Source organism: Xyrauchen texanus, chromosome 29 (assembly GCF_025860055.1).
Source record: "Xyrauchen texanus isolate HMW12.3.18 chromosome 29, RBS_HiC_50CHRs, whole genome shotgun sequence".
NCBI classification, from domain to species: Eukaryota; Metazoa; Chordata; class Actinopteri; order Cypriniformes; family Catostomidae; genus Xyrauchen; species Xyrauchen texanus.
The window spans coordinates 15,807,874-15,831,772 of record NC_068304.1 but is presented as its reverse complement, the minus strand read 5'-3'; the positions used below and the strand labels follow the sequence as shown (position 1 = coordinate 15,831,772).

General features: G+C 38.6%; 1 protein-coding gene across 1 annotated transcript in view; it reads right to left on the bottom strand.

The window, feature by feature from the left end:
* Positions 1-23,899, bottom strand: part of LOC127623370 (cadherin-13-like) — a 532,010-nt gene that overhangs the window by 266,820 nt on the left and 241,291 nt on the right. The window contains exon 6 of the mRNA XM_052097812.1: positions 21,177-21,329. Coding sequence (XP_051953772.1) covers positions 21,177-21,329 — 153 coding nt within the window. The remainder of the gene's footprint in view (positions 1-21,176; positions 21,330-23,899) is intronic.

Below are 23,899 nucleotides of genomic sequence, written 5' to 3'. Positions count from 1 at the left end.
GTAGAAACCAGAATATTGGCTTAATCTGGTTATGGCTTAATTTAGTTTATTTACATGCCACATTAATAATCGAAAATTTAAAATTTAGTTTTATATTAATTGAAATTTTCTTGTGCATGTGAATGTAGTCAGTGAAATAAACTCATGTGTTATTATATCCCATCCTTTGAGTTACCAGAACAAATAACTCTTTAACACAGCACAACATTTCCAATATAAGCTGTACATATAAGAATAAACAGGCTGGATACTGCTGGCCAGAGAAAACATCATTCCAAAATGATCAGGGCGGCTGTGGCTCAGTTGGTAGAGCGGGTCGGCCACTAATCGCAGGATCGGTGGATTGAATCCCGGCCCACATGACTCCACATGCCGAAGTGTCCTTGGGCAAGACACTGAACCCCAAGTTGCTCCCAATGGCAGGCTAGCGCTTTGCATGGCAGCTCTGCCGCCATTGTTGTATGAATGTGTGTATGAATGGTGACTATGTCACAGTGTAACACGCTTTGAATACCGTTAAGGTTAAAAAGGTGCAATATAAGTGCAGACCATTTTAAATGAAAACTATACAATATCTGTAAATAATATACACCCATATTCTGACCAAATGAACTTTTTCCACTGTATTCATTGCTTTTACATCAATATGTTCCTCTTTTAGTCTCTGAATGGAGGGTTTCTTAAAATAGCATCATGGATTTATCAGAAGTAGCAGCACCCAGGGTGATACAAACAGCAGAATACATAAAAGTTGTGTACTGTATGAAGAGAGAATCCAAATCTTGTTACCAAATAGCAGTGACTTGTTTTGACCTGCATCAGGGCTGCTCACTCAGGTCTGCTTCTTTATTTCTGTATTTGAGATGTGACCAGGGAGAAAGGAAAAATATCTATTGTTTGGTGAATTTGACAAATGCATTTGTTGCAAAAAAGGACACAATATTTCCAGCAAACACTCTGTTAGAAGTAATCTTATGTAAATGCTGCAAAAAAAAACCGTTTTTGATGGGTATTTCTTGTTGTTGTAATACATATTTTTCGCTGTCACATTAGCCTCCCTTCACTCTGAAATAAGCAACAGAAAAAGACAGGAAATGAGTCCACCACTCCGTGTACTACAGATGCTCTTGGTTGCCTGTTTGGAATATTTAAAGTTCAATGCACACACACAGCAGATTTGGACAGGAATTGCAGATTAGAGATTGTACAACAGGAGTTCCCTGAAAACATGTCCACTTTACTTAAACACTCTGTATAGAAAATAAATAAATAACTAAACTAACAATGTCTGCTGAGTAAGGACAACAACTGACTTGCAAGATAATTTTCATTCAGCTTTCAAAATAACTTTTCCTCTCTGCCGGAGGCAAGAAGTCTGATTTCATTAGCATGCTGTATCTGTTCTCCCAAGAGTTTCTATCTATCTGTCCATCCATCTGTCTGTCTATATATCTCTCTATCTATGACAAAAGAGTGTTTACCACAGTTCAAAAACCAGGAAATGAAGGCTCAGTCACAAAGCACATAAGTGTAATGGTGTTTATTTACAAAGTTCCTAGGAAAGTGACAAATATGTACAGGTGCTGAAAAATAAAACAAATAAACTAACAAAAATAAACAAACAAAACAAATTTCCAAAAGTCTCAAAATGTCTTTCTATTTACATATGTACTGTATACGAATGAAGCGGCCAGTTTTTCAAAAATAAGATTGCAGAGTTCCTACCACATTCTACATCTCACCATCCAACATTCTCCACCATATTGCATCCACAAAACTATGAAAATGATATGCATTTTACTTAAACTACAACATGAAATACATGATTTATCCTTCAATTATAATGCATCAACCTTTAAGAAATCCTAATGCATCAATCAGTAGAAAGAATGATAGATTAATTTATGTAATTTCAGTAAGAGTACCTGCAGCACCTCTGTCACACCATCCATCCGTCCGTCCATCCATCCCTCCCTCCCTCCATCTATCCATCCATCTGACAAGACAGAGTGGGTTTGAACATATTCTCACTTTGCTTCCAAGTACTTGCCAAAAACATTGTCATATTCCCTGTTGTCTTTTGTTTTTGTGTTTTTAAGTTGAAGTTCTTGTTTAGTTCCTGTTTCCTGTTAGGTTTTTGTAGTTCTTTGTAGTTTCATTTTATGATTGGTTTTCCCCTGATTGTTTCTCATTCCCTGATTATTTCCCCAGGTGTTCCTTGTTTTCCCTTGTGTATTTAAGCCCTTGTTTCCCCCAGTTTATTTGTCAGTTCTTGCATGTTTTGTTATGGTCGGTTCCCTGTGTTTTTCTTTATTCTGAGTTTTCTTGTTTATTTTAATAAAGCTGCACTTAGATCCTCATTCTTTGCCTGCCTCGTCACAAACATCATGGCTTAATACTTATTGATTATATCACTAAAGTGTAATTAAAATAGTTATTAATTTAATACATATGCATGAAGTGCACAAGTACTGAGCCTAAGCAAATACATTGCTTTCCATGGCAAAAAAGACAAGTTATGTTTGAAGTTATACTGAAAAACACAAGTACAGAAATAGGGGGTAATCAGAAATGGATCTGAAACTTTTTTGCAGTTAAAATATGGATGTATGCAGGTATAAATAGTGGCTTCAAAAGAAAAAAGAAAGAAGGGGAAAAAGTGATGAAAGAAAGGGAAAAAAATGTGAAAATAATAGTATGGGAGATCTTTTATTGCACCAGCTAGATAAAAATAATAGCTAGCTGAAATGCATTGGATAAAAGTCACCAGAGCTTTGGGAGGTGTTTCATGCTTGAGGAATGGCCCTCGCCTCTCTAAAAGCATTATTCATTCACATTTTGTGTTGAGGCTGCCGTGCCCAAGAAAGCCTTAAAGATCATCTCAGATCTCACCCAGCAAGTCCCTCGTCGTGAGAGCAGCAGTTCCCTCCTCCAATAACATGACTCATTTAGAGACCTCGAGGGCCAGCTAGATGGAAGAATGGTGTTCTTTCGCCCTTTTTAAAGAGGGGCATGACAAAACAATTCTCTCTGGAAGTGTGCATTAATACATCTTCATTTATGGAATCACTCCCTCAATTATGGAAGCACAGACTGTAAAAGATGCAAATACAGCAGAAACAAAAACAGATTTTGATAGATGTTTATCAGAATCTTCCAAAAACCTGAACATATTTCTGCTAATTTCTTCAGTTTTCTCTGATCCATTAGTGGACACAACTTTTCTACAATTATTTAAATATGTTTGTTCCATCCCTACTGTCCCTACAGACACTGTGGCATCAAATGTTTCAGAAAAGCCTGCCCCTAAATTTCACATAAAAACAAACAAACTGTGGCTGGTTGCTTTACATGTACGTATGTCATACAGACCCACATGTTACTTTAAGGGGCTATTTCTACTTGATCTGCCCTTTAAAAGGTTACTTTTGTTATAATTTATGTAGGTAGTATTGTCTTAGTTACTCATGGCTTTGCATGAGAAGGAAATTCTGACAATCTCTCTGTGGCACTGAGTCTCTAGTTTGTAATTATAATGTTTGTAATAAAATAGATAATTCTGCATATTTCATGTTGCTCAGAAACCCTAAAACTACTCTGCACCCAAAGCCTCAATAAAGAGCCTCTTGAAAGGACCATTCAAGACAAAAGAACATTTCTAAAACACGAACATTGGTTTCCATCCTATAATATTTATACATGTCTTCTGATACATTTATAATTGTATTTGTAAGGCAGAGGAAAAGGTGTTTTCTTTAGAGAGAAACACAAAGAGAAAAGTACAAAAGAGAGAGTAAAAGCAAAACTGACAGTTTTCCTATGTGCAGGGCAATGTGCCTTGCTCACCAATGCCCAGTAAATTACTGTCCAGTCAAGCAGAAAAGAGGAGTGGGATGCGGAGGTGAACATCACCTGTCTATGGACATATCTCCAAAGCCAGTCATAAATGAAGTGGACAACTGTATGGTTCTTCTTCTCGTATGAGTGCACTCCACTGGAGGAATGCAAGCCATCTTTGCAACATAATCACACTTTTCTCTCTGCTGAGTCCTCCACCTGCCACTCTGATTAATTGGAAATCCTCTCAAAAGTACCACCCATTTTTCGTAAGCCGAGCAAGCTGGTTGCAAACGCCCACATTGCCACCAATGTGAAATATAACGGAACAACATGTTGTAATAGTGTAGGCAGATGTACTTCTTGGCTGAAATACTCTTCCCCCGTTAATTTGCATTACTTCTGAAGGAAGAAAAATGAATGAATGAATGAACTAATAAAGAATAAACATAATAGGTGAAAATGTACAAAAAAGAGGTGTATATAAAAGAGGATATACTTGCTTACACTCAGTCAGAATGTCTTGACATTGTATACAAATTGCACATCTAGATTAATCTTATTACACAGCTACTAGACACCTAATACATTTTGTGGAAGCAGCATATTTGAGAATTGTTTTATTACAGATTAAGAAAACGTTTGTGTGCATGCTATCAGCCCTGATGGGCCCACTCAAATCCCGCTTATCTAGGTGTATGTGTGTGTACTGAGACTTGAGTCTCCATAAAGATCCTTGAGACATGAGTCTACCAGTAGAGAGAGACATCTTAAGATCTTCAATCTCCAGAGGAGCCGCCGCATAGACGCTCATCCCTCCTCTCGTGTCTGTACCTCTCCATGCCTCTCTTTTCATGCTCACCATTCATTAATTCCATAAGAACTAAGTAGGTGACGATCCATTCATTTTACGAGAGGTTCCATCATCATCATCTGACAAAAAGGATCATGAGAAACCTGAGAACCCAAGTCGATCATGGATGTGGGAAATGTTTGGGGAATTAAATAGAGCAGGTCTCTTTCAGCTTTTTTAACTCTATAGATTTTTTCCTTTCCAAAGAAAGGGAGACCAATTACGACTGGAATCCACTAAGAGTTTTAATTGTATTATTGAGGTAATTAAAGGTTTTTAAAGTATATTGAGAGCCTCATACTAACACAAAACACACACAGTCTGGACACCAAGGACAAATGATACAAAACTCTGTTTAGGTTTAAATCACAGCTTAGTGGAAAAACAAAGCTTTTGTCTGCATTGATGATTTCTACTTAAATGTCAAGGACACATACATTAACATTGTCAATTTGCTAAGCTCATCACTTTGAATAAAATCTCACTTGTAGGACATCATACACAGTATATGCAATCTAACTTTCAAGGATCACTAGTTCTGATTGACTGGTTGATCCAGCTCATGTCTAGGTAACTGGTTGGGAAAATACAAGCTTGATAGAAGTTAGAATCAAAAAGGGACTTGAACTAGATTTGCATTTTCTAACGGAAATACCAAACTATCCCTTTAAGCATCTTAATTACCTTCAGATACAGCAAGTCTACGTCTTTATTTCTTATCATTATTTGTTGATACACACTTTGATTTGCTCTGACCTTTAAATGATAAACTAGGATGCAGTCAAATCTGGAAACCTGACCACTTTCCCCCAGCATTTTTAGACCTCTTCAGACTAATGGAGATTTTAATCTCCCATTAAATGTTTAATGTTTCATCTGAGCAGCAGTGATTGGTGCTGTACGGAGGGGGCTGATTAGACAGCAATACCACTGGGTGCCATTAAACATGACTACTGGCCTGGTTTTAAGTATTAGGGTACAAGTTGAAAAAAGCTGCCGCCAGGCTCACAGTCATGGAAACCGTGAAGGTCATTAATGCAGAGGGATGCGGACGCCATCTCAGTTGGAGAAACCTCAGCGGGGGAATATGAAGGCACACAGGACCAAAAGTGCCCTTCCCCATACAATTAGAACTGAGAAACAGTCTCAGTCTATGCCACTACAGGGATCATAACTTTTAGCAAGGAAATAATGGCTGTAATTAGTGTTAGGCCACACAAAATGAGAACTCTAATTGATGTTACAATTGGATATTACCTTAGGCCATGTCCAGCTGACCTAATAGTAATTTATACACACAAAAGGAAGTTTATTTTGTGAGATGTGACAGAGGACAAAAAAAGAAATAGTGTGACTAGCGTAACGGTCTATACATCTATCTAGCACAATTTTATATATGAAAACAATAGAAAAACAGTGTGAATAGACACAAATATGCATTCAGTGTAAATGGCCCCTTTTTAAATATTTAACATCTGAAGGAATTTAATCTTTAAAATTTTATTTTATTTTTATTATCTCATAGCCTGCATGCGGTGCAAACATGAAAAGTAAAAATAACTCAAATGTATTGCAATCAATTGAAACATATGTTTTTTGTAAATACTTTTATTTTATACAGACAGGGAAAGTAACATGACTGGAGTTTGTTTATGAGTCTTATTGGTTTTGAGAACAAATTTTTACATTTAAGCTAAAGTTAAGTCAAACAATTCAGTTTAACGTCTAATATCTCTTAAGTTCTTTACAACACTTTAGCTTTGAGAGAACAGTTCTTGCTATACAATTAAGATCATATAAATACCAGGAAGTACTCTAAGGACAGATCCAGGCACACACAAATACTGCACACACACACACACACATACACAATGTGCCAGCGCTCAAAGGTTTGAGTGTATCAGGTGGCAAGCAAACAGCTGTATGGAAAATGTGGTTCTGTTACAACTCTACAGAGGACCAGGGCATTTCTTTTTGCCAGCAGTAAGCAAGCATGTCCTTCCAGTGAGTGCATGCTGGAACAAAGAGGGACGAGCAAGCACTATCCCATGATATCTTAGTGCCAGCTGCTGTGGGCAAGGAGAGAGTCTGTATCCCCTGAGACAAGCCACCAAAACACCCCTCAGCATGTCACCATGTGACTCTTCTGTAGGCAGGGGGGGTGGCACTGTCATTTGGCTACAGATACATGTTATGTATCTGTAGCTACAGATACTTATGTTCTATATTAATGGATGGGTGACTTCTTCATGTTTTCTCTCCTAATTTCTCTCCATGCCTAGGTGTCTCTGTATGCTTAGATTTCCTCTCATGGCTGATACTGAGGAATGATTTTAAGAGTAGTTATTTACATATATGAGAAAGGGGTGAAGGGTGTCATTTCTGCAACTCTAGCACCACCATGGAATTGCAACAATAAATATTGTTTTCAAAACGGTTTCCTGAACACTGCCCCCTTTGACATTGGCTGGAAAAAAAAGATAGCCCCTTCCCAAACAGAGCACCAAAGAGCCACAGAGTTTACACTTTTCATAGAAATAAAGCTTTGAGTGGCTTATAGAATCTGCATATATACTAGAATAGAATAATGAAAGATTTATAATAAATAGCATGTGATCCTGCACCACAGTTCCTTCATACTCAACACAAGGTGATTTTCCTGGGGTAAGAAGTCTCTGAGAGAATTAACAAGGCATGACGTAGAGGCCTGATTCCACACCAGTCCAATAATAGAGCCTTTTTTGTGGCCTTGTGTTTTGCAAAGTCTGGCCATGAATGCAGCCGAGAAGAACACAATTTAGGAGTCATTTGTGGCTTTATGCAGAGAAAAAAAGCTTTCAAGATGTAAATTGTACGGTTCCTAAATATGAAAGAATGGCTCTGGGGATTTGTGTGTCCCCCTGTGTGTGCTTGCATGTATGTGTGAATGAGAGTAAGTGGGATTCTCATGTGGCGTTTGAGTTGTGAGAGTGTGTTGTCTCTTGGTGAGTGTGCAAGCTCGTTCCCTGCTGCTGTGCAAGTGAGATCGGTGGGTTGTACATTTAAACAGTGGGAATTAAACAGTTTCAGTCGGTTGCTGTAATGTGAGAATAAATAGCCATATATTGGATGCAACAGTGCAACTGGTCTCTATTTGTCAGCCCCCATCTTGTTTGTCTGCATGTGTCCATATCTTGCAACTGCATCTCTATCCTTTTCCATGTCAATTTATTTGTAGTGGTGCTTTATGGGCTGAAATATGTGCCACCAGAAACTGAATTTGAACCATTTATATTTGAATTTGAATGGCTAAACTTGAATAATTGCATTGAAAAACTGAATTTGAATCACATAATTTGAAATTGTATTGTTTAATTAAAATTGAATTTATTCAAAAACTGAATCTGAATTGTATCATTTGAAATTGAATTTATTCGTTTGGAACTGAAGTCCAATAAAATTTGATCCTCACTGAAAATTAAACTCTCTATATATCTTCACATTCACTTCTCACAATTCAGATTCAGTTCTCAAATTCAATTTCAAGTTACTGAGACAGACATCCGGGTAGTTGGAGGATGAAGGAAGAGCAATCGAGCGCAGATCGATAGATAGCGTTCATTGGCGCACAGGACTCCTCTTGGGCCAATCAGCACCAATGTTTTGGAGCACAGTACGTTACCCGCCATGAAACAAAGAAGAAGTGCTTGCCTGACTTGCGTGACCACCACCACCATGGATTCGGCTGGGACAAATACAGTAATTAATTTTTTTTTTTTACGATCTAACGATCTTTTGTTTAACTGTTGTTAATGTTATAGCTATTTTTTAGAAACAGGGAAATTAAATCTTTCTCCGACGTTGCAAACAGTAGCTATAATCCCACGTTTTATGGTAGCCTACTAGCTCTTGTAACAACATTTTTGCCTGGTGTTTATTATTTCTAAGCGTTTGCCTCTTCCTCCGGTGAAAATGTTGTTGCAAACGTAGCTAGTGTTAGCCGCCGCCAAGTAGACTGGTCATGTCTTCAGTGTGATTTTTTCCCGATAACTTCTCCTCGTCGTTGTCATTGTCAGAGTAACGTTACTGAGAGGGAGAGAGAGAGAGTAGTAAGCGTGTAAGTTATGTGTCGCTGTGTTTGGCAGGTGCTAGCATAATGTAAGGCCATAAACTTCAGGGCAATTACACCATAGCACTAGCCCTATTCATTTGAATTGAATGCATAAGTTAGTTAATTCCGTTTGACTAGAACACAAAAATAGCACATTTACACTTCGAAAGAAAGCGATACAGCTTCCTGCACAACAGAGCAGTGCAAGTGGCTGATGCCATCAAATGTAAAAAAGGTAAGGTGACACTGTATTTTTTGGACACTGTAACTGTAGGCTAAATTATGATGTTAAATTAATGTTTATATTGTGCCCCTTTGGTTACTTAATCAGGCAGATTGCTTGTCTTCATCTAGCCTACATTTCATCTTCTTTTAGGGGATTTTCATTATATTCCATCATACCTAATGTTGGGGTTTTATTAAATTATTTCTATTCTATATTCTGCCTTAACATGTGTAGCTTGTGACAATGTGGTCAGTCACAATTTCCCTGTTGGACAAAGAGAAGCTAAGACAGCAAAGACCCACATAAACACAGTTTGGCATCTCAATCCTGTGATGATAGCCTTACCTGTTTTGCTCACAGCCATAGGATAAACGCCAGATTTATACTGCAAATAGATATGTTATGGTTATGGACCACAGAAATGTGGACTTAATGATCTTCTTTGTGTTAACTTATTTTCAGATTCCTGCTGCTCCAGTAGCTCTGATCGACTTCTCTGCTAAAGCCAAAAAAAAAAGCTTGACCGTTCTATTGATGGCAGGACAACTGAAAACCAGGTTGGGAAATCACTTTCATGCCCAAGAGTGAAGAGAGGGTCAGAAACATATGCTAGTTTTTTGAGACTTTAAGCAAAAACTGTCCAAGGAGTGCAGCACTGATGGCTAGGGAGCCTTACTACAAAGAATTCATCCCCAAATCTAGTATGCTTCCTAAAACTGTTCTTGAATACAGAACACCAGAGACTCTGCAGCTGCCCCCAAAGAGCTTGGAGAGCTATGCCAGGTATTCCAGCTAGAAGAGCTCATCATGTCCCAGGTCCAGGCTGTAGAGAGGGCAACTCGAAGTCAGAGTGCAAGCAGGATTTGGTTTAGGCAAAGAGCTGGACGCATAACTGCTTCCTAGCTGAAACAAGCTATTAAGACCAACCCCCAGCAACCATCCAAGAGCTTGATCAAGGCCATATGCTACCCAGAAGCATATAGGTTCACCACAGCCGCTACAAGGTATTTAGGGTTTGAATTAGGGTAAGGCAGAGGTAAGGCCTCGTGTAAACAGTGTTTATGTCCAGAAAAGAAACACTGACAACAGAGGGTATAATTTGGATAAAAAGAAGCTTGTCTATTAAGTAAATGTATCTTACTGGTGGAATATTAAATGAAATGTATAGTAACACATTGCTTTGGTGCACGTTAGTTATAGGGTTATAAGACTATGGTTATGCAGGAGTAGAACTAAGTATAGAGGTTAGGGAAATGGCATTTAAATCACTGAACTGGCTCTACACATCCAATACTAAGTAATCATTTCCTTTTCATGTTTTGCATGTGTACTGTGTACAGTTATGGATGCAAACATGAAGCACAAGCCAGAGGAGTCTATGAGAAGCTGATGGGTCGGGAGCATGCAGGCTTCTCCTGTATGGACAGTGGTCTCTGGCTGAACCCCAAGTGGCCATACATGGGGTCCTCCCCTGATGGGATTGTTGCTTGTGACTGTCACGGAACTGGCATCTGCAAGATTAAGGTAATATTACAGTCTCTGTTGTAGTAAAGTCCCTAAATCTCGAGACTGAGTCGTGTCTCAAGTCCTAAACTGAGCAAAAAGGCAGAAAATATATTTGTTAATCTATTGTTCACATGTCCTTCTCTCTGTGATTTTAGTGTCCACACTCTCACCAAGATGAAGCCAATCTGCGCTTGTGTGCTGGGGAAAAGGGCTTCTGCCTCATCAATGATGGGGATAATGTCATGCTGGACCGGACTCATGACTACTTCTACCAAGTTCAGGGACAGCTTCACATTGTAGACGCTGAGTACTGTGATTTTGTTGTGTGGAACCAAATTTTTGTTGAAAGGATTTTGCCCGATCTTGAACTTTAGGATGATGTTAGGCTTTTTTAGAAACGGTATACTTCCAGAAATACTGGGACAGCAAGTTACAAACTCACATGTGTAATGTAATGAAAGGATCCAGGCACTCTTGAAAGTGGGCTGTGTGATATTGCTGTTATATCAATACGGTTGTATGAGACAAGATTACATTTTGACTATTGTTATGAGTGTGGTCTTTGTGAGTTCTGGCTGTTGTATAATTTAAATGAAAAGATTAAATGCCATTGAGAAGACAGAATTATACATGGTGGTTTATTTACAAGATTAGATTTTTCAACAATTGTTATAATAACAAGAACATGGTGTGCAATAACAGATTAGAATCCATTTCATTACATATAATACATATAGCCAGTACAATTGGACTAGTGGATAAAAGTATTACACTTGTTGAAAACATATTAACAGACTGATATGTGTCGGGGCTCAGGTACTACTACTCCATGTCCTCTTACTTATCATCATCAGAGCCAAGAAGCAGGGATCAGGTATTGGACACTACGTGTGTGAGGGCTCAGGTACTGGACTGACTGATTATTATCCCTCTCCTCCTCCTTACTCCAATGGGACAATAGACTCCGAAAGATTAGACAAGCGCTAGGGCAACCTAAAAAGCCCCAATCAAGTCCATATTAGACTACCGGTAACTTAATAAGCATTACTAAGTAAATGAGCATTTAATGACAACCTAATGCTATATAAACACAGACACAAAAAACACGTTGGCTAGCTAACATACCTCCGACGAAGTGGTCGCTGCAGACACGGGCATTAACAGACTCTGCTCCTCCCGACCGCAGACGTACGTTAAAAATCAACTTTTTACGGCGTTGTTCTGTGAGCTTTTTACATTTCTCACCTTTATGAGTGACAATCTTCGGTACTCTATAAAAACCCTTTCCCTTTTCTCGATTAGAACGATTGGAGCAGCCGTAAACTACACAAAACATTGGCATTTTGCCAGACGGCAGATCCTCAGCTATTTCACTTCCTGCCCTCCATCTGAATTGCGCGCTCTCGCGATGCAGCAGCGTGACGTCACGTGAAATCAACCTATGAACGCTATATATCGATCTGCGCTCGATTGCTCTTCCTTCATCCTCCAACTACCCGGATGTCTGTCTCAGTAACTTGAAATTGAATTTGAGAACTGAACCTGAATTGTGAGAAGTGAATGTGAAGATATATAGAGAGTTTAATTTTCAGTGAGGATCAAATTTTATTGGACTTCAGTTCCAAACGAATAAATTCAATTTCAAATGATACAATTCAGATTCAGTTTTTGAATAAATTCAATTTTAATTAAACAATACAATTTCAAATTATGTGATTCAAATTCAGTTTTTCAATGCAATTATTCAAGTTTAGCCATTCAAATTCAAATATAAATGGTTCAAATTCAGTTTCTGGTGGCACATATTTCAGCCCATACTGCTTGCCTTACTATTGCACATATGATTAGGCATTACATTTTGGAATTTTAGAACATTTCTAAAACATTTTTAACTTCCATCCATCCATCCATCCATCCATATGTAATGCTATCTTCAAAAAGATAATCAATCTATCTATCTATCTATCTATCTATCTATCTATCTATCTATCTATCTATCTATCTATCTATCTATCTATCTGTCTGTCTGTCTGTCTGTCTGTCTGTCTGTCTGTCTGTCTGTCTATCTATGGGGAGGAATAAACAGAAAAGCATAAAAACTGGCTTATAGAAAATGCTGTGAGTTGGGGTTTGATTCCTGCCACACTGGTGACTAAGATACACAGAAGAATGAGCTGCCTGTAAAACCCTGGCTGCCTGGATCTCCCACCACTCCACCTCCCATATGGCCTGTACTGGGCAGCACTAGCTGCTGTACATCTATGATTGGACCTAGTGTGACATTTGGTTGAATTAGCTGTTGTGTAATTACTCCTGATGTGGAAAATGTGGTAATTCCCACCAGTGTGGCACAGAATTAGGTGAAGTGTGGTGCAGTGATGTTACTGCATGTGTGTATGTGTGTGTGTGTTGTGTGTGTGTGTGTGTGTGTGTGTGTGTGTGTGTGTGTGTGTGGGTGGGTGGGTGGGTTATGATAACATTTCTTGTGTCCCCATAATTCAAATTGCTTAAAAAAAATACTAAACTATTTTTTTTTTTTAAATGTATAAATGCATCTTTTTGTGAGAGTTAGGTTTAGGGGTAGGATTAAGGTTAAGGGTAGAGGTAAATCAAAACATTACAAACTTTGATTTGAGGCAAAACAGTCAAATTAAATAAAGTTTGAAAATCTTACAAAATACATAGGTTCAAGGCAGAATGAATTACAATTCCATGCAGCACTGTGAATTGCGCAATTGAAAAATAAAACAATGGTATAAATAAATAAAATATTGATTTTGAATTTGTTTATTATACTGTAAGTATAGAAACAATATATTTTAATTTCCTTGAAAATATTCAGATATACAGTATGTGTACAAATATATAATTTTTAGAGTGTAAGGAGACAAACTTGATTGCGTAATTTACAGTGCATCAGGGGCGTAAGTGGTCAATGTAGTTCTTGATTGCTGCGATTTGTTTGCTGCCACTCCATTTCTTCAGGATTCACAGGTGGTGTTGTATTTCTACCAGGAATTATTGAAGTCGACTTTCAAAAAATTAAGCTGAAAAAAAAAAATACACAGACTGATGGCTTCAACAGAAGCATATGCCATTGATTAACAACATCAGAGCTTTAAAGATCTTTAAAGGTTTATAAGTTATCATTAAAAATCAGTTCCCCTGTGAAATGTTTAATGAGATTTTTACTACCGGAACCTGACTGTAGCACTCAATTAGCTCTGAATTCATCAATATGCTATTGTAGTCTATACAATACAAAATAATCTATAGAAAACAAATAAAAATTAAGCTGCAAGCAGTGATGAATGGGACCTCGGCACCCTGGTGCATGTTGGGGCTGCAGTACCAGGGAAATGTCACTCCAATTTTTTTTGCATTTTTTAGCACTTACATGTTAAGAGTGTATCACAGTGTAAAACATGTCATGTCCTGTTGCTAGTAGGTGGTGCTATGACTAACTAAATATTGGCATATGGAAGTGTTCAGGCCGGGACTCTTATAAAACATGTGAAGTTTGGAGCAGATTGGGCATTGTATGTATAAGTTACAACAACTGATTCATGGCGAAACATCAAAAAACCACGGCCGTGCAGTGAAAACTCAAAAGTTTCACAATTAAGCATTGTCAATATCTTTAGATTAGATTGAATGACTATGATGTAGATCCGATGAAATCTCTAGGAGGAGTTTGTTTAAGTACGAGGCCTGGAAATGGCAAACACTGAGCAAAAATTGGCCTTGTCAAAGTTTGACAAATTGGCCTTGTCAAAGTATGCCAGGCCGCAATGGGTATGCTGTCCAGAGAAAATTCAAAGGCTTTGCAATTTAGCATCGCAAAGGCCTTTTGATTAGACTGACCGAATATGATGTAGATCTGATTTCATCCTTTCACCACTTTTGAGGAGTGCAAAGTTTCATGATCTTTCGAGCATGTTTAGGCCTCAAAAATATTATTAGTTTCACATCAAACTTTGTCAGGCCGCCAAAGACATGACCTTCAATGAAAACTTAAAAGCTTCGCAATTTAACATCATATTTTACTTCACAATTTACATTTGTATGTGTAAATGAAACGTAGCATAAAGCGCACATCATTGAAAGTTTTATAGGTGGCGGTATCGAGCCATTTCGCTACACCTAATTCTGAAACACATTTCAGATGTACATTTTCGACACTTCTGATGCATGTGCAAAGTTTCATGAGTTTGAGAGTATGTTTAGGCCCTCAAAAATGTGATTCATTTGGGGAAAAAATAATAAACGCATAGAACGCACGCACCTCGCACCATCGGTGCTCGGGCCCTAAATATTAATGCTGTGTCACACAACACTGATTATTATACAATAAAATGCTCTCTAAAATGAGAATGTCCCTCACAATGCAACCAACTAGAAAGTAGCAAATGATCATTCATGGCTGTGATTAAGTAATGCTTACTGGCTAATTATATATACGAGGGGGACCTACACAATATTAGGCACATGGTTTTAATGTTGTGGCTGATCAGCGTATACACTACTGGTCAAAACCTTTGAAACACTTGATTGAAATGTTTCTCATGATCTTACAAATCTTTTGATCTGAAGGTGTATGTTTAAATGTTTGAAATGCGTTTTGTACTGTAAACAAAAATATAATTGTGCCACCACAACATTTTTATAATATTATTTAATAATAAAAATAAAAAACCTATTTGAAATTAATGACTTGGACCAAATAATAAAGAAAAACAGCCAATAAGTGCCCAAAATAGATGGGAACTTTAAGAAGTTTGTTAAGAAAATGTCAGGAGTACATGTCTGCAAATTCTAGGCAAAGGGTGACTACTTTGAAGATGTTAAAATATAACACAATTTTTATTTATTTTGGAATTTTGTTTAGTCACAACATAATTCCCATAGTTCTATTTATGTTATTCCATAGTTTTGCTGACATTATTATTATTATAAAATGTGAAGAAGAAAAAAAAATATAATAAAGAATGAGTGTATTTCATCTTTTGACCAGTAGTTGTGAGTGAAAATCCCAGGAGGTCAGCAGTTACAGAAATACTCAAACCAGTCCATCTGGCACCAACAATCATCCATGCGATTATCTAATCAGCCAATCGAGTGGCAGCAGTGCAGTTTATAAAATGATTCAGATATGGGTCAGGAGCTTCAGTTATTGTTCATATCAACCATCAAAATATATAAAAAAATGTGACCTCAGTGATTTGGAGCATGAGCATGGAGCATACCATGAACTGACAAAGTCTAAGGTAACTCAGATAACTGCCCTGTACAATTGTGGTAAGAAGAATGGCATCTAAGAGCATTATTCTTATTTCTTCTATATTTGGCATCACTAGGGGAACCTACACAATATTAAGGTATATCTCACTCTAATGTTCTGTTTAAAGTGCATAAACACAGTACAAAATTTCAGTGAGAGAGGCAACAGATGTAAATAAAGATGTGGTCATTCCTTCATCAAGATAGGAGTGTGTGAGTATTAGTGCTGTAAAACGCCAGGCTTTGATGTTCACGCGCTTAGATCTCAACTGGGGTCTGTCTACCTATGCTTAGGCTACCCTTGTCTCCAGAGCAAACACAAGCTTAACGCACACATACATACATGCTCGCCGACCAACTATGAGGTGCCCTAAGCAAAAACTGTATGTGTTTGTGGTGGTGGGGTGTGGTTAAGTGCCGGTTTGTGAATGGATGGAGGAGGTTGCTGGCTGAGCAACGTCTTGTCGGAGCTATCATCAATCTAGTTGTACTGGAGCAGTTCATAGCTCGACTTCCGAGAGGGATGGCAGACTGGGTCCTGTGCCAACACCAAGCATCACTCCAAATGGCCATCCAAACGGCCGGCCTATTGGAGATGAGGGGAACCTAAGCATTTCCGGGAACAATGCCCAGTGATGGAGGTGGGGCCATTGGTTCGGGTCCCCGACGTGCAAGAGGCCGCCCCCGATCGAGCTGGGATGTACCACATGCCTGTGAGTATTAAGGGGGGTACATATCAGCCATGGTGGTCGAGGCTTTGGGTGCTAGTCACAAGGTGAAGGTAAGGTGTGTGCATGGGGATATCCACGATTATGCTGTAGTGACTGTATCGATTCAATTTCATGGGGACAAAAGCAAAGTGTCGAGGATGTGGTTAGTTTGCACCTCATCCATCTGCTAATTTTCCACATTATCAAGGGAAATTTGCACAGATGGGTCCTGTAACTCATAATAATAACTAATTTCAGTGTGGGATTTGTGATGCGCTGGCTGGGCAGGTGGAGCCAGGGCCATCTATGTCACTTCCACTATAGGATGACGTAAGGGAGGGGGAAGTCTCAGCTCAGTCTCAGTCCTTTGAGGATTTCCCACAGGGGATTTCCCTCTGGAACAAACACGAGATGAGACTCTTAGGCACGCGTTCAACCAAGTGAGAGTGATTGATGGTCACAATCTTCAATCAGACATTGCACTCACCTATCTGTATTCTATTTCTATTATAAATGACCTGTTGTATCAAGTGACGCAGGACACTCAGACAAAGGATAATACAACCCGGTTATTGATACCAGTGAACCGTCGGGAAAGTTATTCCAGACGGCTCATTATAATCCGATGGAGGGTCACTTAGGGCAGGAAAAGACACTCAAGCATCTAATGGCCGTTTCTATTGGCCGGGCTTTCACAAGGATGTTAGCAGATAGTGTGTGGCATGCCGTGAATGTCAGCTGGTGAATCCACCGGTCATTCCAAGAGCACCTTTGTGCCCGCTTCTTTTGATAAAGGTCTCCTTAGACATAGAACTGGCATGGACCTCGCTGGGCCATTAGTGCGGACGGCACACGGGCATTGCTTTGTGTTGGTTCTGGTGGACTACACAATGCGATGTCTGGAAGCAGTGCCTTTGAGCAACATCTCAGCACATGTGTTGTGGAGGCATTCTTCAAGATGATCGCACAAGTGGGTAGTGTCTTGATAATGAGTATTTCTTTTGGAATACATTTATGTCACGTACATTATGCGAGCTGTACGAATTATTGGGCATTAAATCGATTTGGACAAGTGTGTACCACCCGCAAATGGACGATTTGGTCGAACAGTTTAATAAAACCCTGAAAAACATGATTTGTAAGTTTGTGCATGAATTTGCTCGGAATTGGGATAAGTGGCTTGAACCCATGTTATTCGCTGTGTGAGAGGTCCCGCAAGCATCCACAGGGTTCTCCCCATATGAATGTCCATAAGCCTTGTGGTATCTTAGATGTCGTGAGTGAAAATTGTGAGGAGGGACCTTCAAACAGGAAAAATGTAATCCAATATGTTCTTGATCTAAGATCAAAACGCCACACATTGGGGCACCTGCCACAGGATAATTTGCTACAGGGTAAATAATATCAGAAGTTGCTGTATAACAGGGGAGCTCAGCTATGGAAATTTACACAGGTAGATAAAGTCCTTTTATTACAAACACATCAAGCTCTAAAATGCTCACAAAGTGGCAAGGGCCCTTTGAAATCACAAAGTGAGTCAGGGAAGTTGATTATGAGGTTAAACGCACAGATAGGGAAAGAGCATACCATATTTACCACCTCTTAAAACCGTGTAGGGAGGTGGTTCCTGTAGCTTTGGCATGGTGGTACTGGAGAGGGAGGAGCTCGGGCCGTGAACTTAAAAGCAAATTGCAGCACCCTGGTCACTTGCGGAAACCACCTCACAAATCATAGACGTGGCCCAGCTGCAAAGAGAATTCTCGGATGTGTTCTCGCACCTTCCTGGTCGTATGAACCTCATAAAACACCATATCGAAACAACCCCAGGACTAGTGGTACGCAGTCGTCCCTACTGATTACCCAAGCACAAAAAAATGTGGTTCAAGAAGAATTAGAGGCCATGCTAGATACGGGGGTAATAGAAGAATCCCACAGTGACTGGGCCAACCTTTCTGCTCTTCAAAAATGAGTGACGGCTCAATGTGGTTCTGTGTGGATTATAGAAAGGTGTCTATATTTGACATGTACCCAATGCCTCATACAGACGAACTGCTCGATTGGTTGGGCGTGGCTTGTTTTTATTAGATACTGGATTTAACGAAGGGCTATTGGCTGATCACATTAACTTCAATGTCCCGTGAGAAAATGGCCTTCACACCGTTTGGCTTACACCAATTCGTGACCCTTCCGGCTACATTTCATCACCTTATGGACAGAGTCCTCAGACTAATGCATATGCCGCTGCCAATCTGGATGACATCATTATATACAGTAACAATTGTCAGCAGCACAAGCAGAATCTGCGGGCGGTTCTGAGGTCGCTGCGACAGGCAGGAGTCACGGTATACCCCAAGAAGTGCACAATTGGATGGGTGGAGGTACGATATCTGGGGTTTCACTTTGGTCACGAGCAGGTTTGCCCCCAAATTGATAAGACCGCATCAGTTGCAGCCAGCCCGAGACTCTAAACCAAAAAGGAGGTTTTCCTGGAGCTGGCTGGCTATTATAGGAGGTTTGTGCTAATTATTCAGATGTCACCAGCCCTCTGACTGATCTCACTAAAAAGGGAGCCCCAGACACAGTCCAGTGGTCGGAGCAATGCCAACAGGCTTTTATGTATGTTAAAGCTGAGCTTTGTGGTGGGCCGTTGTTACATGCTCCTGATTTTTCTCTCCCTTTTGTTGTACAGACTGTCATGTTGGGGGTTGGGAGCTGTGTTGTCACAGGAGGTGGAGGGTTGAGGAGCATCCGGTACTGTACATCAGCCGGAAGCTTTCAGCGAGAGAGGTGAGGTAGAGCACCATTGAGTATCAAGTGGGTGGTCCACACTATTCAGCACTGCCTCCTGTTACAGGCTTTCACACTCTGTTTGGACCACGCCCCTCTCCATTGTCTCCATCACATCAAGGATACCAATGCACAATTACCCGTTGGTATCTGGCTCTTCAGCCTTTTAAGTTCGAGGTGGTCCACAGACCGGGAGTGCAGATGGCTGTTGCAGACTTTCTCTCCAGAAATGGGGAGGGAGTACTGGGCAGGCCAAATGGCTCCTGGCCTGAGGTGGGTGATGGAGGTATGTGGTGGTGGGGCGTGATTAATCGCTGGTTTGTGAGATGAGAGCGGTAAGGATAATCACCTGGCAATTATTGTCTCTAACAGCTGTTTAACACTGCAGTCAGAGTGCAGAAGGGCTTTAAGAGCGAACCAGATGCTAGTCCCGACAGAGAGTGATGAGTCACAAACTGGAAAAAGACTCTATTGTTTTATGTCTGCTGAAAAGCGGAGCTCTGAGTGTGACTGCTGAAAAAAGAAATATTGAGTTTAAAATAAATAAAAACGTACTGTTTGAGTTGGATTCTGTCATCCGCTTCCTCCTTTTCCCTAAATATGAACATTGTCGCAGTGTTCCACAAAAGAGGCAATATTATGAAGATTGATCTGTTATTCCAAAAGAAGATTATTATATTTATTTTTAAGACAACCAAAAGGCGGCAAGCTGACAACAATTGCTCAAAACCCTTGTAAGCACATTTTATCAAAGCATACCAGTGGGGCAATACAAATATTTTATTGAAGCTGTTCCTAGCCAGACAGTAGGATATCAAACTAAGCAGTGTTGCTTTAGTTCTCCTCTACAGGGGATCAGAAAAAGCTAGCAAACCTTCCTTTATCTGCCAAATGACAGAGGACACAAAAAAGAGAACAAGAGCTCTTGAATTCTTCAATAAGAGCACCAACTCTGAGCAAACAAATCAAAGGACTTGTATTGTCTATCTCGTTATCTGGATTTGCCATAGGGTGGTCCTTTGTTTTGGCAAGGTTCTTCAAATTGACAAGTGTCACCTTTTCCAGTTAAACTAGCTCCTTTATCATTTGCAATGCTATCAGGTAGACAATCTGATAGAAAAACCAAAGCAAGTTTTTATAGACATTCAGTTAGACAACGAATCCGATAGATATAGACCCAGCAAACACAGACTGTTCTCCTAACTTCAGCATATGGTTGTTATTTGGTTTGGTTCTATATGCATTATATATATATATATACAGTATATATATATATATATATATATATATATATATATATATATATATATATATTTTTTTTTTTTTTTTTAATTAAATAAAATCTTAGGTGAACTATCCATTTAAGATTTGATTAAATTGCATGACTTTTCAAGGCCTAAAAATTCCCTGACATCTCCAGGATTTTCATGACCATGGGATGCCTGTAGCTAAACCAAGGCAAGTAAAAGATGAGAAGGAACTGTCTGATGAAAAAACTTGCAACACACATTAGCTGAGTGCTGTCTGACAAGCCAGCTGATAGCTGCATCATTGATCATACACGCGGATGTACAATAACTGACTCCTTTTACAGAAGTCCTACATCCTGTATGACAGTCGGTTACTTTTCACTGATGCTGAAAAGGAGACATGAGTCATTTAAGCCATTAATCGTCATGATGCATGAAGTGAAGCAAAAACACATTTTCTTTTCCATAAGGGCTGTTCAGTTAGTCATAGTCATGACTTAAATGAACCTGCAGATGTCACATTGAGCTCTTTAAGTGAACTTTAACAAATTCACAGCAAACACCAGAAATAACACAGAATGCTGTAGCTCACAAAAGTGCCCAGTATTGATATACAGAATTTCAAAATGGAACTCACATGATAGTAAGCGATGGCCTCACGGTCCAAGGCACGGCTTACCGCCACCTCTCCTGTCAGTCGGTTGATGCTGAATACACCCTTTGGGTCTTGATCGGCTCCCCTTCCAGTCAGACGGAAAATGTGGTCTTCCTTCATGTCAGATGAAATCACCTACACCATGTAATTATTAAAACAATATTAATTAGAATACTAAACTATTGTAAAACAATACAGTAAAAAAGAAAAAAAGAAAAACACAATGTGTATAGTTGTTGTTGCAATTAATTAGAAAAATACTGAACAAAGATTATAACTGAGGCTTCACTGACTTTTTTTGTGCACCAAGACTTAATTAGACTTTCATTTATTTTAGGTTTTACAATTGAGTACATACAGAATGGTACACAATTTTTGAAATGAATAGATTTACATTTATTGTCTATACTTTGTATATGCAAATTGTGTCAAATGTTTATTTATTTATTACATACATTTGTATGTATTATATAGTATTTATTACATTGCTGCTTTATTATCTATCTATCTATCTATCTATCTATCTATCTATCTATCTATCTATCTATCTATCTATCTATCTATCTATCTATCTATCTATCTATCTATCTCTTTCTTTCTTTCTTGTCAATAAAAAGGCAGAATGCAGATATTAGGTGGGCATATTTGTTTTTATTATTATTATAATTTGTTCAAGTTTGTCAGCAGTACTTACATGTGACTGGATAAATGCAGCAAAGTCCAATGTTTTCATCAGTGTAGTAAGTTAGAAGCAAAGAAAAGTAAGAAACATTAATGAAATACACACACTCAACTCACAAGCAGAAGATATCATGGTTAAGTGTAAAATAAACATGCACAATTTTCCTCTGCTTGATCTCACATTTTAAATACATCAAAATATTTCTTTTTTCTTTACTGAGTGATGTCCTTGATGTCCTTGTTGCCAATAATGAATACACTTTGAGAATTCATAAAGTATGATATAACACCACTCATCAAATTATTATGTTTACCCAGTGTTTTAATGCACTAACAGAAATTTGTATGAGATTGACATGAGATCTATTTATGCATATTAAAAACATATGTTTCAGCTAGTGTGACCAGTGCTACCATCTGCGGTTCATTTGGCTTTTGTGAAAATTATATATATATTTTTTGTTGTTGTTGTGCAAATTAAACTGCGGCACCTTACTTTGTTCATTAAAGTTTAGTTATTGTCTAATGACTTTCAAGATTAATTAAAAACAGCCCTTTTAATGAGCTAATTTTTGTGAGGGGGGAAAAAAGCCTTTCAAAATGTTATTTTTATCAACAGAAAAAACCATATTGCATCACTGAGGCTGCCCATCCTGAACTCTTCCATATCTTGTAATTAAGCCTAAAATGAAATATCCTATTTCGAAAATGAATCCAAACAAAGTAATTGTCAACATGAAAATCCCCTGTAAGTGTAACCATTTATCTTTCCCACACAAATCCTTTCTGCTAGATCATATCCTAATACTCTTTTTCTCCTTTAGAATTGCAGGCTCTGTTAACCCCGTGGAACTTTATTTTTTGGAGAAATACATTGAACAGTTTCCCTAAGACTCTGGCAAGCACACATGCAGGCTTCATTGAAGGTGGCCTACAAATCCAAGTGTATTTACTGTGGCCGGCAAACAACAGTGAAATTACAGAATTGTATAGCACATAAAGGGCTGTCCTGTTTAGTGGAAGGGTGGGCTGTTAATGTTAAGAGTAACATGGACTAAAGCAGATCATAAAAACAATAAAGTAATCAGCCACAAACAGGAATGCAAGAATACTGTATACGTGAAACACACAAATATGTAGGGCAAGATGTGGAAATATGGTCCCCTTAAGAACAATGTGCATTTACTATAATATTCTAACACATACTGTCAGTGCTGGGTAGTAAAAGATTACATGTAATCTGGATTATGTAATCAGATTAGAATAACCAATTACTTATAATTGTTTTAAATTACATGTTAAAATACTCATAATCAGACTAAAGTTACTTTATTATAGATTGCCAGACTACATTTTAACAAAGCAATGGAGTATTTTGTTAATAATTTATTGATCATCCAAATCATTCTCTTTATCAATATTTTACATTTTTCATTCTAAATCAGCACACCACTGATATACATTCGGTAAACCTTTGAGTGTTTTTGGAAGAGAAGGGGAGGATTGTATGTATTGCACTCAGAACTGATACTTGCTACTAGCCAGCCAGGAGAAGATGGAGCAGTCTACCTCAGCATTTAACAACTGGATCTATCCACAATATTCTCAGTGAGTCCACTGTATTTCGCAAGGTGGGCGTAATTTCCAGTTGGCTAGCGGAAGTTAGATTGGTTGGTATTTTGTGTGTAGCCAGTCACTGCTTGCTTGCGTGTCATGAGGTTAGATTCTTGCATTTTAAATGTTGTAAAATGTCTCAAAAATATCACGGACAATATGTGCAATTAATGGTTATCCTAATAATAATGTGAAACAAAATGTATGTCTAAAATAACATGTTATGGTCAGAAACCACTCCAAAAGCACAGCGCTCCAGTCCCAGATGCTGCTTCTTCCATCAGCTGCCTACAGAAGGATTGACTTAGGAACATCTGTTTGAAAAAGATATGGAATAATTTGTTTGTGTGCTCTTTTCACTTTATTGGCAAGAATTCAAGATGGGGATTACTTATATTATCCACCGTTAG